Below are 14,113 nucleotides of genomic sequence, written 5' to 3' on the forward strand. Positions count from 1 at the left end.
GCAGTGACCATGGCCTATTGCACCACATGCCCCTTCATAGAGTGCATAGAGAGCAGGAGAAAATTATTCTACAGACCACCAAGAATGGACCACCTCCAGACAGGCTTGTAACGAATTGGTGGATTTGACCTCTTTCACTTCATCTTACTTTTTCCTCTTCTAGTTTTTCCATTTCTTTATTCAAATAGGAACATGCGCATTGCACATCGGTACAAAGGCTACTTGCAAAAACTCTCATCATACTCAGTAACTCACAATCCGTATAAGCATTGTGAGAGTGATACTGACTTCATAAATTACTCATCACAGAGGCTTTTTTCCGATTTTTGTTATGTTTAAGTGTTTAGAATAATAGGTGATACCCAGCGTAGCTTCTACAAGTATATACAATGATCTTCATTTTGTGTGTAAAAATCAATGTATGTCCCACTGACTTCAATGTATTTATCTGAAGCTTCAGTATCAATGGTGAAATTGTGCCTCCCATCTGCGTTAGAGGATATATAGCTGGGAATCGGATCGGTAGTAGAATAATTTGATGTCTATCTACCGGAAAAGCAGGACTTAACAACGTAAATTCACACCGCACACAACTAAAGAACGTTTAGCCTATTGTATATTGAAGTAGATGTTGGTCTGCTCCAGGAGACATAGGACCATCTACGCATCATAGGAGTTGTTGTTCTATAGCAGCCAGAGAGCGTCTTGTATGAGTACAAGATGAAAATGCACCCATTTTTATAGACGATGTTGCTTCTGTAAATTGGTTCAATCGTACATTTGCTACAGCATTGAAAAATACTAGTATTCCATCTCTTGCGCTCAAAGCAAATGGCAAAAAAATACTTTACATCTTCTATTAAGTCAATCACTGGACCAACTGAATTTATTCATTAGGCTGAGATAATTTACATAATTTGAACTCTGTTCGATGACAGAATAGGCCAAAAAAAGGCAGAGAATTATTTTTCATCGGTGATGAAAAGAAGACAAAGGTAATACCAAGGCCACAGTGGATCACCCCGCATGATATGCAGCCGTTTCCCTCTGTGGGTGAAGTCAGTCTTCTTGGTCCTCCTCTGAAGAGCGGAACCACTTAAATCTTTAAGATGAGGTGGTGATCAAAAGATTGTCCCAGCTCTTCAACCAAAACAAATTGCGTCCTCATGGACCCTGCTGTACCATGGCATTGCCAATACAAACAATGTATGAAATAATCAATACATTCAATGACGCAAAGGCACAAAAACGCAACAGCCATAAAAAAGCAGAAAAAAGTGGTGTTTGGCTTTATAAAAATTCCATCTTCGCCAGCCGGCCAAAAAGTCAACACCAAAAAGCAAAGTCTTCAAAGAGCCAGCTCCGCAATGGCATTTCCAGTGTGTGCGATCCACAAATGCCGCACATGCACAAACCAAATAGCGAACAAACAAAACAAAATAAATGAAAGGAAGGATCCAGGTGCATTTTGGTGAGGTTACGGGTCTAATTAACTGTGAGCACTCATGTCAGAACTCTCATGGCGATTAGGCTGGACTTGAACTGGGGCCACCAGGGAGTTTCTTGCAAACCAAGCCTTTCAGCTAGTAGATAAAAGAAAAATAATAGCAACAAATAAAATATTCAAGCATGTTTATTGAAAACTCTCTATCCAATACCCACTTCACCAGGTTTAGGTGAGTTGATGTTCAAAAATCTCTTAAATCTATACTGAGTTTGGCTGATGTGAGCCTAAAAATCTAAAGCTGCATTTTGTGAACTTTCCCGTTAGTTATTGGGTTATATATCCTACCGCTGTTTGTGAATCATAAACGTGCTTAAAAGCATCTATCAGAAATGGATGAAAAAGACATAAATTATTTTTTACTTTGCTTGCAACTCATTTGCATTTTCCTACCCACAATCCCTTTTCTCAAACAAGAGTGGTGCCAATTAGATAGTCTGAGTAGCTTGTAGAAGTTCAGACCTACTCTTGGGTATTCTGTCACTGCTTTGAGCAAAAATGAAATAAAATTGATCTTAAAGACCCGATGCCATCTGTAGCGTTGTATAAAACAGTAGCACTTTTTGTGATTTTCCAGGGACAAATTAGGAATACACGTGGATAAAAATAGCTGATGCTGTTTGCCATGGGAATGCAGCTGTCAGTAAAGCAATTAACATTTGCATTATGGATCACAACTTTTCTGGAACAGCAGAATTAGTGGATAGCAATGCAGAAATGTTCCTTTTATACATAACAGATGTGGGGGAATTCAAAGTACGATGCGTAGGTTATTAAGAGGATGAAAGGCGTGAACGGGAAAAGGAAACGTAACAATATACACGTGTAAGCGGTGAAGACAAAGCGCTCGGAATCATGCATTTCACATGCTAAGCATCCATATTATCATAAAGGTAAAAGAGCCAACGGTTTGGTGATCCCAACATGCATCAGGCCAGCTCGTCTGAAACTTCCTTGGAAGCAGTCCCACTACTTACTGTAATTAAAAAATGTATCGGAAAATTCTGCTTCAATCACAGGTTACCATTTGTGAATCTACAGCAGTATCCAGTATATTATAAACGTGAGAGCAGGGCTATCTTTATATTATGAACTTAGCTCTTTATAACAACCGGTAGATGCCAAAACACGAGCTCTGAATAGTAAGAGTTCAGACTTCTTTCTAAACCTTTTTATTTATTTATTTATTTTATAGCTGTTTGGAAGCAAAACACATACAAAAGCATTTTCTGCTATTTCTTTGAAACAACCAGCTGTTAAATGAACCTTCCCATTCATCATCAATGACAAAAAGTCACGGGGAGCTCGCCCACTCTGACAAGTTTTAAGGGAAAAGGAGGGGAAAAAAAGTCCAGTGGGAATCATTGATCTATCTTCTTCTGTCCCGCAGGGGATCACATTGTCTGTAGTGAGAAGTTAAACTTCTGCATGATATTTTCTTTTCACCTTATGATTTCTATCAGCTGCAACCGCTTCTGAAATATAACAACTTGGACATTTAAAGTGTATAAAAAGATCTGGCCAAACTATTCTAACATGTTCCGTCTCCTTCCCCCCATAACTTTTTCCTTCAAGTGTATCCTAAGTGGCATTTTGTACTATTCAAAAGTAATGATGCTTACCACCCTTTCCTGTTGACCCCCTTAGGTGTTCCTCTACTGTAGTCCACCAGATCCTTAGCTGTCCCACCACCTACTCCATCATCTCATCAGCTCTTTCTCCCCCATACTCTATAATCCTTTCATCCATTCCTCTACCCTACTTCACCATCTTCATAAGTCTTTGTCTACCCTACTGCAGCAGCAACTTAGGTTCCCCATCAACTGAATGCAGTCAGCTACTACTTATTTGTCCAACTAACTCTTGGAGAGTCTTCTATCATCAGGTATTTTTTCACCATAATTTTCGCAATATTTACCTCCTTCCCCTGTGAGCCATTTTTTTTCCATTGCAGCATTGTTTTTTGTATGACTGCATGACTTCAGTGCGTACTTATTTACAGTTAGTGTTCTTTGGTATATTATTATTATTACTGTAGACACTTTAAGTACTTTTACCTTTTTTCTTAAATACTTTCTTTAAGTACCTTTACACCCCCTCTCAGATATAACCATCCTGTCTCCGATGCAAATAATTGCCTCAGTGAAGAATAATTTATTTACGTATGAGGCGGTATCAAATGCTAGTTTTATTCGTGGATCGATTTTTGGTTTTGTTGATAATGATTTTTTTCTCCAGTTACAAGGCTAGGAGGAGTATATTGAGACTTCATAAATAAATGATAATAATTATTATGGGTTATGATCAGCAGAAGGAAAGTGAGCATCCATCAAACGGTCAGAGGCTTTGATGTGATGTAAGGGAGTTTTAAATGTACCGAGAGGTGGGTAGATATGTGGAACAGCGTCCCGGCAGAGGTGGTAGAGGCTAATACAGAGGGAATTTAAGAGTGTATAAGGCAGGCAAAGGCTGACCTGAATATGAGACAAGACCAAGGACCAAATGCCTTTTGAGGTTTTTACAACAGACAAGATGGACTGAGTGGTTCTTATCTGCTGCCAGATTTTTTTTTATTTTTTTTTAGAAAAGGAGATGTTTTTAAGTTAAGAGGAGCAGAAACATTTAATATATTATTAGACACAGGAAGAACATTAACAGTGAATACTTAAGGGTTTGAAGTAAGAGATTCAAAGCCAACACCAAAAGTGATATTTAATTATCAATGCGGTAATTGGTTCTAGAGATTGTTACTTTATAAATTACTCATGAACTCTCATTTTTCTCACTTTATTTTAATAATATCATGAAGTTGCAAACATTTAATTTCTGCAAGCAATATAGCCCTGTGACGAGTGGCATATTACCATCCTGTAAGTGCCAAAGTCATGGTGAAAACGTGCTATTTTCATCTATTTCCAGGTGGATAATTGCACCGATACTTATTTCCAGATTTCAGCCCATGGCTTTTGACTATAATATCTTCATCAAAATCAAATTATTCATGGTTTACAGTACATAAATAATTAAAAACATAATTAAAATTCAAAAAATGAAATAAAAAAAAGCTCTTAGGTACCAGAAGTCCACGCACTGTACATTTACAATACATTTAAGAAACGAAGGTGTGCGTGAAATAAAAGTTCTTAATAAAATGGAAATTCATAACTATGTTATTGATGTAGATAGGTAATCTAGATTGTAAGTTTACCTGTTATTTCTGCATGTCATCTTGTTATGTTATATACTACTTGTCCTGTCTACAGGGCTGCGGAATCTGATAGTTCACCTCTTGACAAGTATAAGTACTCATCTGCTAGGCTTTGCTACTTGTACTTGAAATAGGTGGCAGAGATACAATGCCAAGGAGTCCAAATATCAAAGTACGGCCACCGTTAGCGCCACCAAATATCGGGAAAAGAGTGCAGGTTAGGTTTGAGCAAGTTTGGGTGCCTCCTAATGCCCGTAGACAGTATTGAGTGTTGCTACTGTGTTTTTTTCAGGAATGTTGATGAAAATGAATATATAGCTGTATTGGTCCAAGAGAAGATGGAGTCTTTAGCTGAAGTGATACCATTTATTGGGACTACAAAGAAAAAGCACTGATGTTCCTAAAGCTCATGTTACTCTACATATTTTCCAGTGTTGGTCCAATGAAAGATATTGCCTTCGGTTTAAAACTATGTGTTCTAGAATGTTGCCAATCAGACTTTAGAAGTAGAAATGTCTCAGATCATTCAGACAAGGCTGTTGGCAAGATACAAAACTAAAAGTCCAAAAAAAGGCTCTAAAAGAATCCCTCTCCAACTGGGAGAATTACACATGCCTACTGAGAAGAGAAAACATCTAACATCTACCTGAGCAATGCAGGAAGAAGGTAGATCATTTGGGCCTCCTGCGATAAGGGAGAACAAGACTAAGAAATACGCATAAAAGTCTACAAAAATACAACTAGAGAAAATAAGACATGAAAGTATTGAAACATAATAAAACATATAGAATTAATAACAAAGAAAACTTACCTGCCACATGTTTGCCCTCCCGCCAGCGACAAACTCGCCATCGTACTGTGTCCAGGCTTGGTGTTTATGATACATTATAAGGGGTTATTACCGCTTAATGATCTCGAGTGGGAAAGGTTATAAATGATTGTTTAACCTTACAAATTTATAAAATATCTTACTACAACACATAATTAAGTTATTACATAATAATTATACTAATTGCGTTTGCGATGTTACTCTTTAATTACAAGGAATCCTTGTTTTGACCTTGAAATCATTATAAATGCTTCTACATGCCGAACATATGGTCTTCAGATGTATACAAATACAGTGCTGTGCAAAAGTTTTAGGCATGTATGAAAAAAAATGCTTTCAAAGACAGAAATGCTAATAGTTTATTATTTGCGTACATACCTTAATCCAATCCGTGTCACTTTAAATAAGTTTAAATGTAACAAAGTTTATGTTTCCATTGAAATACGACAAATAATGCAAATAATACATCTACCTTATACAAAAAAATTGTTTGTGTTAGGAGTAACAGGACCAAGATATCATTTTCTCTTGATCCATACATGCGCTTCGTTTCTCTTAGCTCAATGCATATTGCAGATCATATCATTCTCTATTTTAACTTTTTTAAATTAAATTTATTCTCCTTTTTTCAGTTTCCGCGCAGAATCTGAAAAGCAGCATTGATGCCATGGAGCACCAGATCAAGAGACTGGAGAGTGATATCAAGAATTTCCCCAAAACAGACAACGTGAACGATAAGTTTGTTGATAAAATGACTATATCCTTTTTAACGTTACACGTCAGCCATTATCACCAGTTAAATATTTATACAGCATGATTAACGGCTTTCAATCGCAATTTAAATTGTAACACAGGATAGTGTGCGTGTTGATAGAAGATATACGTATATATATATATATATATACATATACATTAAATGGAGCACACTAATGAGCCCCTTCTTGAATGTCTTGAAGAAGACCACGCTGGGCATATTACATCAAAAGTTAACATGTTGTTCACAGGTTGTAAAAATGCAGTGTAACTGTTAATTGTATGTGTTAATTGTATGCTACACCATTCCTGCACATCTGTTTTTCCTTTTGCAGGTAGTGTCATTTTTTAATGTGGAAATTTTTTAACCAATCCAGGCACATATACATCATCTGAATACATAAACCTGCAATAGTATAATATAATTGCATAGAATACTATATGATATAGGAATATTCATAAAGTATATATAAAATTGTCTTAAATTACCCAGAACTTCGTAATCATTTCTGGGAACATTCATGATAGATTACCCAGAGCTCCCTCTCTTTTGGTTTCATGAAGGGGCATGGATAGGTGTGCAGAGGGGTGGGGTTAGTCACAGAAACCTTTAGTGGGTGGGAAATGGGAGGGAAGTGGGCAGGAAATAGGTGTGGCCAAACCTGGCCCATGGAAAAAAGAAACTGTCCCGGAGGGCCCGGGAAGCAGGGCTTCACCTGGAGACTCGGTGTCACACCTGGAGAGTTTCTGGTTATATACATAATATTTAATTAGCCAAAATAAAGGTAAAGTAAAGATTGTGAAATATACATAGAATTTCATTGAGTGCGTGGTGCAGAATATCTTAACAGTTACAAATTATCATGCTTCCAATAATTATTTGTCTTGCTGTAGAAGAGTGGTTTTGGTCTTCACATCCTGCTTAGCCATTACAACCCATTCGGGCTCTTTGTTTTTTTTTTGACTATTATAGGGTTAAATGAGGTAGCACATTTAGAAAGTTCCCAGGTACATTCTCAGAAGGGCATATTAAACAAGGAGTGTGCAGATTCATTTAAACATGGCATATAACTTTGTCTCGCGGAGACAGAGCTGGGGGATCCCTACTGCTGCATGTGATGTTGATAAATAGCTACCCTGGCGACTGGTGCTGTTAACTCTAGAGGCAAAAACACACTCTATGACTGCATGTTACTCCATCCCAGGACAGGAGGTGGAACCATCTATTATAGTGATTTCCTGATTGTTAATGCCAACATTATTAAAAAACGCACTCATCATTATATTGTTCTCACGCAGGAATGAATAGCATTCATTTTATTCACCGGATAGACGCTGTTAAACCCGTAGACATAATATAAAAGATAATACTAATAATAATACTAGTAATAATAATTAATAACCACTTAAGGACAATGGGCGGTCCCAAAACCCATTGAAAACGATGCATTTTGTCATTAAGGGGATAAAATCCCCAATCTATTAGTTATATTGCAGATACTAAGATCTACATCCAACTAATACAAGCTAATGCATGGGTTTGGTACCAAATGTTATCTTTATCACCATGGCAGATAATAGAAGGTCCCTCCATATATAAAAAGTCGCTTTTTAAACTTGCATCTGAGTCACTTTTGATGCATAACCACCTGTGGTATTATATATATATATATATATATATATATATATATATATATATATATATATATATAATACCTTTTTAACATCTGAAATATCTTGAATGTCTCTTCATATAAAAGAAATAATTCTGTTTTTTGATATTTAACTGATATGACTTTTTTCCTTTGCCTATATTTGCCTCCATTGTAATTCAAATTTCAAGGCTTCTAAACCACAAAATGACATTTGAATAGAACCGTGTGCATGACATTAAATTCTGACATCTTTGATGCTGGAAGTAAGAGCTATCTAACTACAGAAGTGACTTTTGACAGCCATGCAGGTATTAATGTCTGGGTCATGCACACCCCATGCATTATTTATCATTGCATATAAGCCAGCCGGAAAACCATAAGCCTTCGGTTCACGTGCAGTTCAGCCATCCTGTTCCGGCCTGTATTATGCTTTAGCATCCAAACATTATTTTTATTGAGTGCGTAGACACTGAAATTAGGCATGAAGCGTCACGGAGGCCCCTGTTTGCTTTCTGCAGTCATTTTGCAGCAATTACATGTGGCTGATGCTACCTTGTGATTTACAGGCTGTGGCATTTCTCAGAGAAGAGGGTGAATATTCCTTGCTGTGAATGCGTGACGGAGTCCGGGGGGGGGGGGGGCATAGAGGGGGGGACCATTAATCACTCCCAGCATTGCTGTGAATGTATAGAAATTAAAGGTATAGGTCCTCCAATATCATGCCTCCCAACAGTCCCGTTTTCGTGCTTTCGCGGACAGTGGGGCGCATGGGCCGTTTGTGGAGGCGCTCACTTTTGGCTCCTCGCGATGCTATCATCACAAGGGGGCTCTTGTGGATAAGGCGGCAGGTGGCCATGTCTCCCACCCTGCTCACTTCTGGGACAGACTGCACCAATTTTCTGTAATGGCCCTGTTCCTCCCCGCCTCTTGCGAGGAGGTTATTGCAATAACCTACAGACAGACCCCAGACCAATGGCAGCAATAGGAATTAACATGATTGCCCTGTTGTCCCCAATCGAGGGAACATTATGTATAAAACAAGTGGTCTAATCACCATAGCAATGAGTGAAATGGTCCTATATGAAGGAGCACACTCTTGGATTCTATGATGGAACTTTTATTATTATTATTATTATTTGTTTTATATAGCGCCATCAAATTCCGTAGCGCTGTACAATGGGTGGACAGGAGATAACAAGTAGTATGTAACATAATAATTTGACTTACAGGTGAGGCGGGCCCTGCTCAAAGAAGCTTACAATCTAGAGGAACTTTTCAGACGTTATACACCAAGCCTTAAACATTTAAATTTCTGTGCGATGTATTGTGTTTTGTTATAGTATTATTTTTAATCATATAGAACCAATTCCATTTCACCGCTCAATGAAATCAGGCCAAAGGACTCTATAAAACCGGCGCTATGCAGCAGTCTGTTTATTTTCTGTTGTAAAACTACTTTCTTTGCTGTTGTTATATCTGGCAGATGTGTTCTGTCTCACTAACGATGGCCCCATAGGTCCCTCCATCTTTTGTGCCTTTGGCCATTGGTTGCCACACATTACTGGTTGAGTGTAACGGTGTCGAGAGAGTATAGATTGTGAACCACTGACTGTCTGCATTGTTTGGTCGCCTGGCCTGGAGCCACGTTCGTTTGAAAGCAGCCTCTATTTGGCTAATATGCCTCGTGAAATGTGCTACCCACTTGTATGGCTGCCAATTGGCTCCTGGTCATCTAAACAATTCCAGCCATTTCTTCATTTTTAATGGCAAAGGGAAATTTAAAGGTCCATTTTGGCTGAAGCTACCCTCCGACACATTTTGGATATTTAAATTAAAACCTCAGCCAACTGAAGTCTTTAAATCCTTCAGCATTATTTAAAACCGAGAAGCCGTGAGGAACCACCTATGCTATAAAGATTGTGTTGACATTGAAAGGGTTAAATTATCACTGGTATACTCCGTTTGTTTTTTTATGTCTCTGCACACGTAAAGGGTACTTGTTTGGGCTTTCAGAATTAACATATTAAACTTAATTTAATACTTGTTCTTTTTTATAGAGGGTGACAAAAAGCTAATTTCCCTTTTTAACCCTCTCATTTCTCGTTATAAAAGCTGCCTGAACCAATCATCTAGAGACAGCAAATTTAGACAAGGTGGGAGATAACATAATGGGGAGGCAGATCCAGAGAAAAAACTTTTTTTCATACTAGAATCAGAACAAAAATAATTTTGTGCATAATATGATGTTTTCAGGCAGATGCATATTAACCATTTGTTTGCGTTTCTGCTAGACAAACAAAATAACTGGGAGGTAGAAGAAGAACGTGAAAAATCCAACTAAAGTTTGCTATTTGATCTCCAGTTGAAGTCAAACTTAACTCGTTTGTGAATTCAGGTTACATGCTACTGATTCAGAGAATTCTACTGATAATAAGGCTGTTCTTTTAAGATGCTCCTGCCACGTAAAGCAGAACAATCCTGTTGTTATCACGATTTCAGGAACACTACATAGATAGACAAGGAAAAATGATAAGTTTATTTGCAAACAATGCTCAGTCTTTATTTTTTTTTTCTACAAGAAGCAAGATTCGGCTCCATAGCTCTTTAAAGCTGCAATTTAATAAGTTATCTGCGGTATGGCGATCAATTATGCATAAAGCCTGAAATATAATCTTCATCTCCTGACAGTGCTCTATGTATCTATGTTAGCTTCTAACGGCAACTTATCAAAAGGCAATTTGCTGCATAGCAGAGACGGAGTAATTTTAATGATTGCAAATTAATTAGAAATCAATAACCTGTCAAATAATGGGTAAAGTAATGTTTTAGTAACACGTTAGATGTGACTAATTCCGTAAAGACAAAAAAATATGAACTGAATGGATTGAGATATCGGGTAAGGGTTATTATAATGCCTGTCTGTCCATTTGGGCTGCGTTTGGTGAGAGTTAACTGTTTATGGAATGGCTGTTCTGGAGATTATTGAAAGAAGGAACTGACTCCAATGTGCATTTAATATGAAAATAGGTGTGGAGTCGACCTTAAAGTATGAACCTTAAGTTTGTTATTTTTTGGGGAGATTTCCTGAATTCCTGTTAAGTTGTAAGTGGCAGCGCGACATTGTAGGTCACCTTGCCAATGCTGAACCGTGTCCTGTGCGCAGAAGGCGGTCATTGATCTTGCATTTGTCTTGCACCGTTCCATTTAGAAAGCAATAAATAAAATCTAATGATTATATCAGGTATTCGGGACAACAGGCCGAGCCGTTCCCTCTGTAATTATTTCCTTGTAGATATTTTCACACGAGAGCGCAGAGCTCTGTATCAGTTGTTACATTATCTGCTAGCGTCTTGCACGCTGACAGCTCTTCCTATGAGGTGTGCGGGTTCAGGGCTCAGAGACATGAATATTCATCGAGGACACAGAATACTTGATTAAACCATCATGTTTATTCACAGAGATACCCACTTGATGAATCACATTTCTCCCTGCTGTAAATAATATTAATGATCTGGCAGAAGAAAGATAAATTCTGCAATATGACAATTCTACCTTCGCAAGATACACAGCATTAACCTTTTGTGTTGCTGCAACAGTGAATCCACTTTGGAGATATACTACTGCAATGCCATGTTTGCCGCGCATGTTTGAGGGTCATTGAGATATATTATTGCGATGCGTCAGCGTAGTTCTGCACAGCATTTAAAAATGAGTGACTAAAACTTCATGCACTACGTCTGCCAACACTGTCAATAGTATTGATATCATCAATAAGAAAATGCAGCCCTGCAGCTTCCCTCCTCCTCCATAGCCTGACGGTTCTTGCCAACGATTGGCCTCTTGAAGCAACCAATCAATGGAATACACTAAAAAGAACAGATTCTGGTTTGGTACTTAATTTGTAAGAGTAGCTTAGCATCTGTAGAGTCCGTTGCCCCCCGCGCCATTGACTACCCCCCAACCACCCAGCTGGCGATAGGATATTTTGATGTCAGAGGTATATTATGTGCAGACATCTTTAAGTATAGACCAAAGACAAAAATCCAAATTTCACGTGTAAAAAGTAATATAAATAAATAAATGAATACTCCTCAAGATAGCAGCCTCCAAAAAACACTCTTCCTCAAGATGCTCAACAATACAATATGACGACCAAGGAGCACATATACATGGGGAGAAAACAAAAACAACACCAATAGTGTAATATGTATACAAAATTAAAAATAAAAAAAGGGGTGTAAGATCCACTCTTAAACTTGCTGAATAAATCAGGCTCATCAAGGTTCAGTAGTAGCAGAATTTAATATCTTCTAAAATCTATAAAAATGGTGCAGTATCTTAACTAATCAGGACCTTTTCATTTGTTGGACTACAAATCCATGCGAAAATCGAATTTTCTCCTGAGGAAGCCAGTATAGTACTGGCGAAACGCGTTGAGAGAGTTGATATTATCCTGAGAGAGTATCCCATACAGTGGATCCGGGACTTTGGTTCACCTGCGCTTTTGCACACTATGATTTAGTTGTTCCTGTAATAACTGTAAGTGTATCCAGACCTTCCTCTACTCAGATTAGTTAAGATACTGCACCATTTGTGGTCTTTTTCTATTTTTATAGATTTTAGAAGATATTAAATTCTGCTACTACTGAACCTTGATGAGCCTGATTTATTCAGCAAGTTTGTGAGTGGATCTTACACCCCTTTTTTTATTTTTAATTTTGTATACATATTACACTATTGGTGTTGTTTTTGTTTTCTCCCCATGTATATGCGCTCCTTGGTCATCATATTGCAGACATCTTTAATAATGTTCCTTTAGAATTCTTGGTTCTTATAAACCACAGGCACCTACATTGCTTTTCGGGAGATGTTTTTTGCTTTTACTTTTTTGTCACTGGAACCTAACACCGCAGTTACCAAGGCCCAAGCCATTTTCCTCTCTTAAAAAATAAAAATAATGGGTTATTTATTACCAAAAATACAGACTGTGACAAAAATAAAAATACCCTGTTAGCCTTTAAACCATCATGATTTGTTATTCTGTCATAAACCCTACAACTTGGAGTCTCACTATTTTTCATACATTATTCCTTCATGAATCTTGTCTGGCCTTTGATTTAATATGCAGGTATAGAACCTTTGTGTATCAGCATTGAAAGCTGATTTGGAAAAGGACTCAAGCAAGAACATGCCCGTTAAGATGTACCGGCACTAGAAATTTCACCTCTTACACGGGAAGTTTTTGCCAGGGGAGATGGAAGAACAGAACTTGCTGTATCATGAATGATGAGTCTTACTGAGAACTGTCTTCTGACAACCTGTTGAAAGAAGCATGAAATGCAAGTGCCTTATTTTCTTTTTATTTATTTACTTCCAATTTTAGGTCAAGAAATAGACTTGAATTTGCAATCCTGTATCCAGTAGCACAGTTCAGAAACAACAAATACTCATATGCTTTGCAGTAGACATCAGGCTGATATGTATCAAATAAACCCAGATACAGATTTCCTAAACTTAATTTGCTTAGAATACTAGAGGGTGCAATTAATGTGTCGCCTTAATATAATTTTTATGTTTTTTGCTGGAGGTGGCATATATTTTGCAAGTTCACATTAAACTCACATGTCCTCGCCTGTAACTTGCAAAATGTAAAGTTGCAGGTACAGGTTAGTGAATTTGCAATTTGTCTTGTGAATTTAAACATGCGAGGGAGGGCGACCTCAGTTGAGTTTTATCAGTCAATTTAACCCTTGATTGACCACTCAACATCTTAGTGAAAAGAACCATTTGTATCTGCTTCCATCTTCTTTACAAGAAGTCATCTGATAATATATTTTCTTGGGATTAAGTTGAATATCCTTGTGCATGTTTCCTATATGACATACATCAATGCATGCATTGAAGGAAAATAGTATGTTTTATCATTATAATATTGCATAGTGAATTTATAGTGTGAAGGAGAAAATGCCACTAGGAAATTGTCGAAATTATAGAACGTGATTTCCCTTTGGTATACACGTAAAAAAAAGAGTTGTGATTTTAATATAAAATCCACCAGCTGTAGGGGTCTTATTATTTCTGCTCTGTTTGGTTGCTATTTGGTTAGAAACATAGAACCATTTGTCCCGTATTTTCAGGCCATTTTTCCTAATGTAAAGACTCAG

At 37.5% G+C, this 14,113-nt stretch overlaps 1 protein-coding gene across 1 annotated transcript in view; it reads left to right on the plus strand.

Annotated features, from left to right (window-relative positions):
• The window catches only part of LOC149298289 (protein diaphanous homolog 2-like), a gene marked incomplete at its 3' end in the record, with an annotated part of 441,418 nt that overhangs the window by 365,551 nt on the left and 61,754 nt on the right, over positions 1 to 14,113 (plus strand). The window contains exon 27 of the mRNA XM_089487690.1: positions 6,174 to 6,298. Within this exon, the coding sequence (XP_089343816.1) occupies positions 6,174 to 6,298 (125 nt within the window). The remainder of the gene's footprint in view (positions 1 to 6,173; positions 6,299 to 14,113) is intronic.

Source organism: Sceloporus occidentalis, unplaced genomic scaffold, assembly GCF_023333645.1.
Source record: "Sceloporus occidentalis isolate IW3139 unplaced genomic scaffold, rSceOcc1.0.p SCAF_34, whole genome shotgun sequence".
Classification (NCBI taxonomy): domain Eukaryota; kingdom Metazoa; phylum Chordata; class Lepidosauria; order Squamata; family Phrynosomatidae; genus Sceloporus; species Sceloporus occidentalis.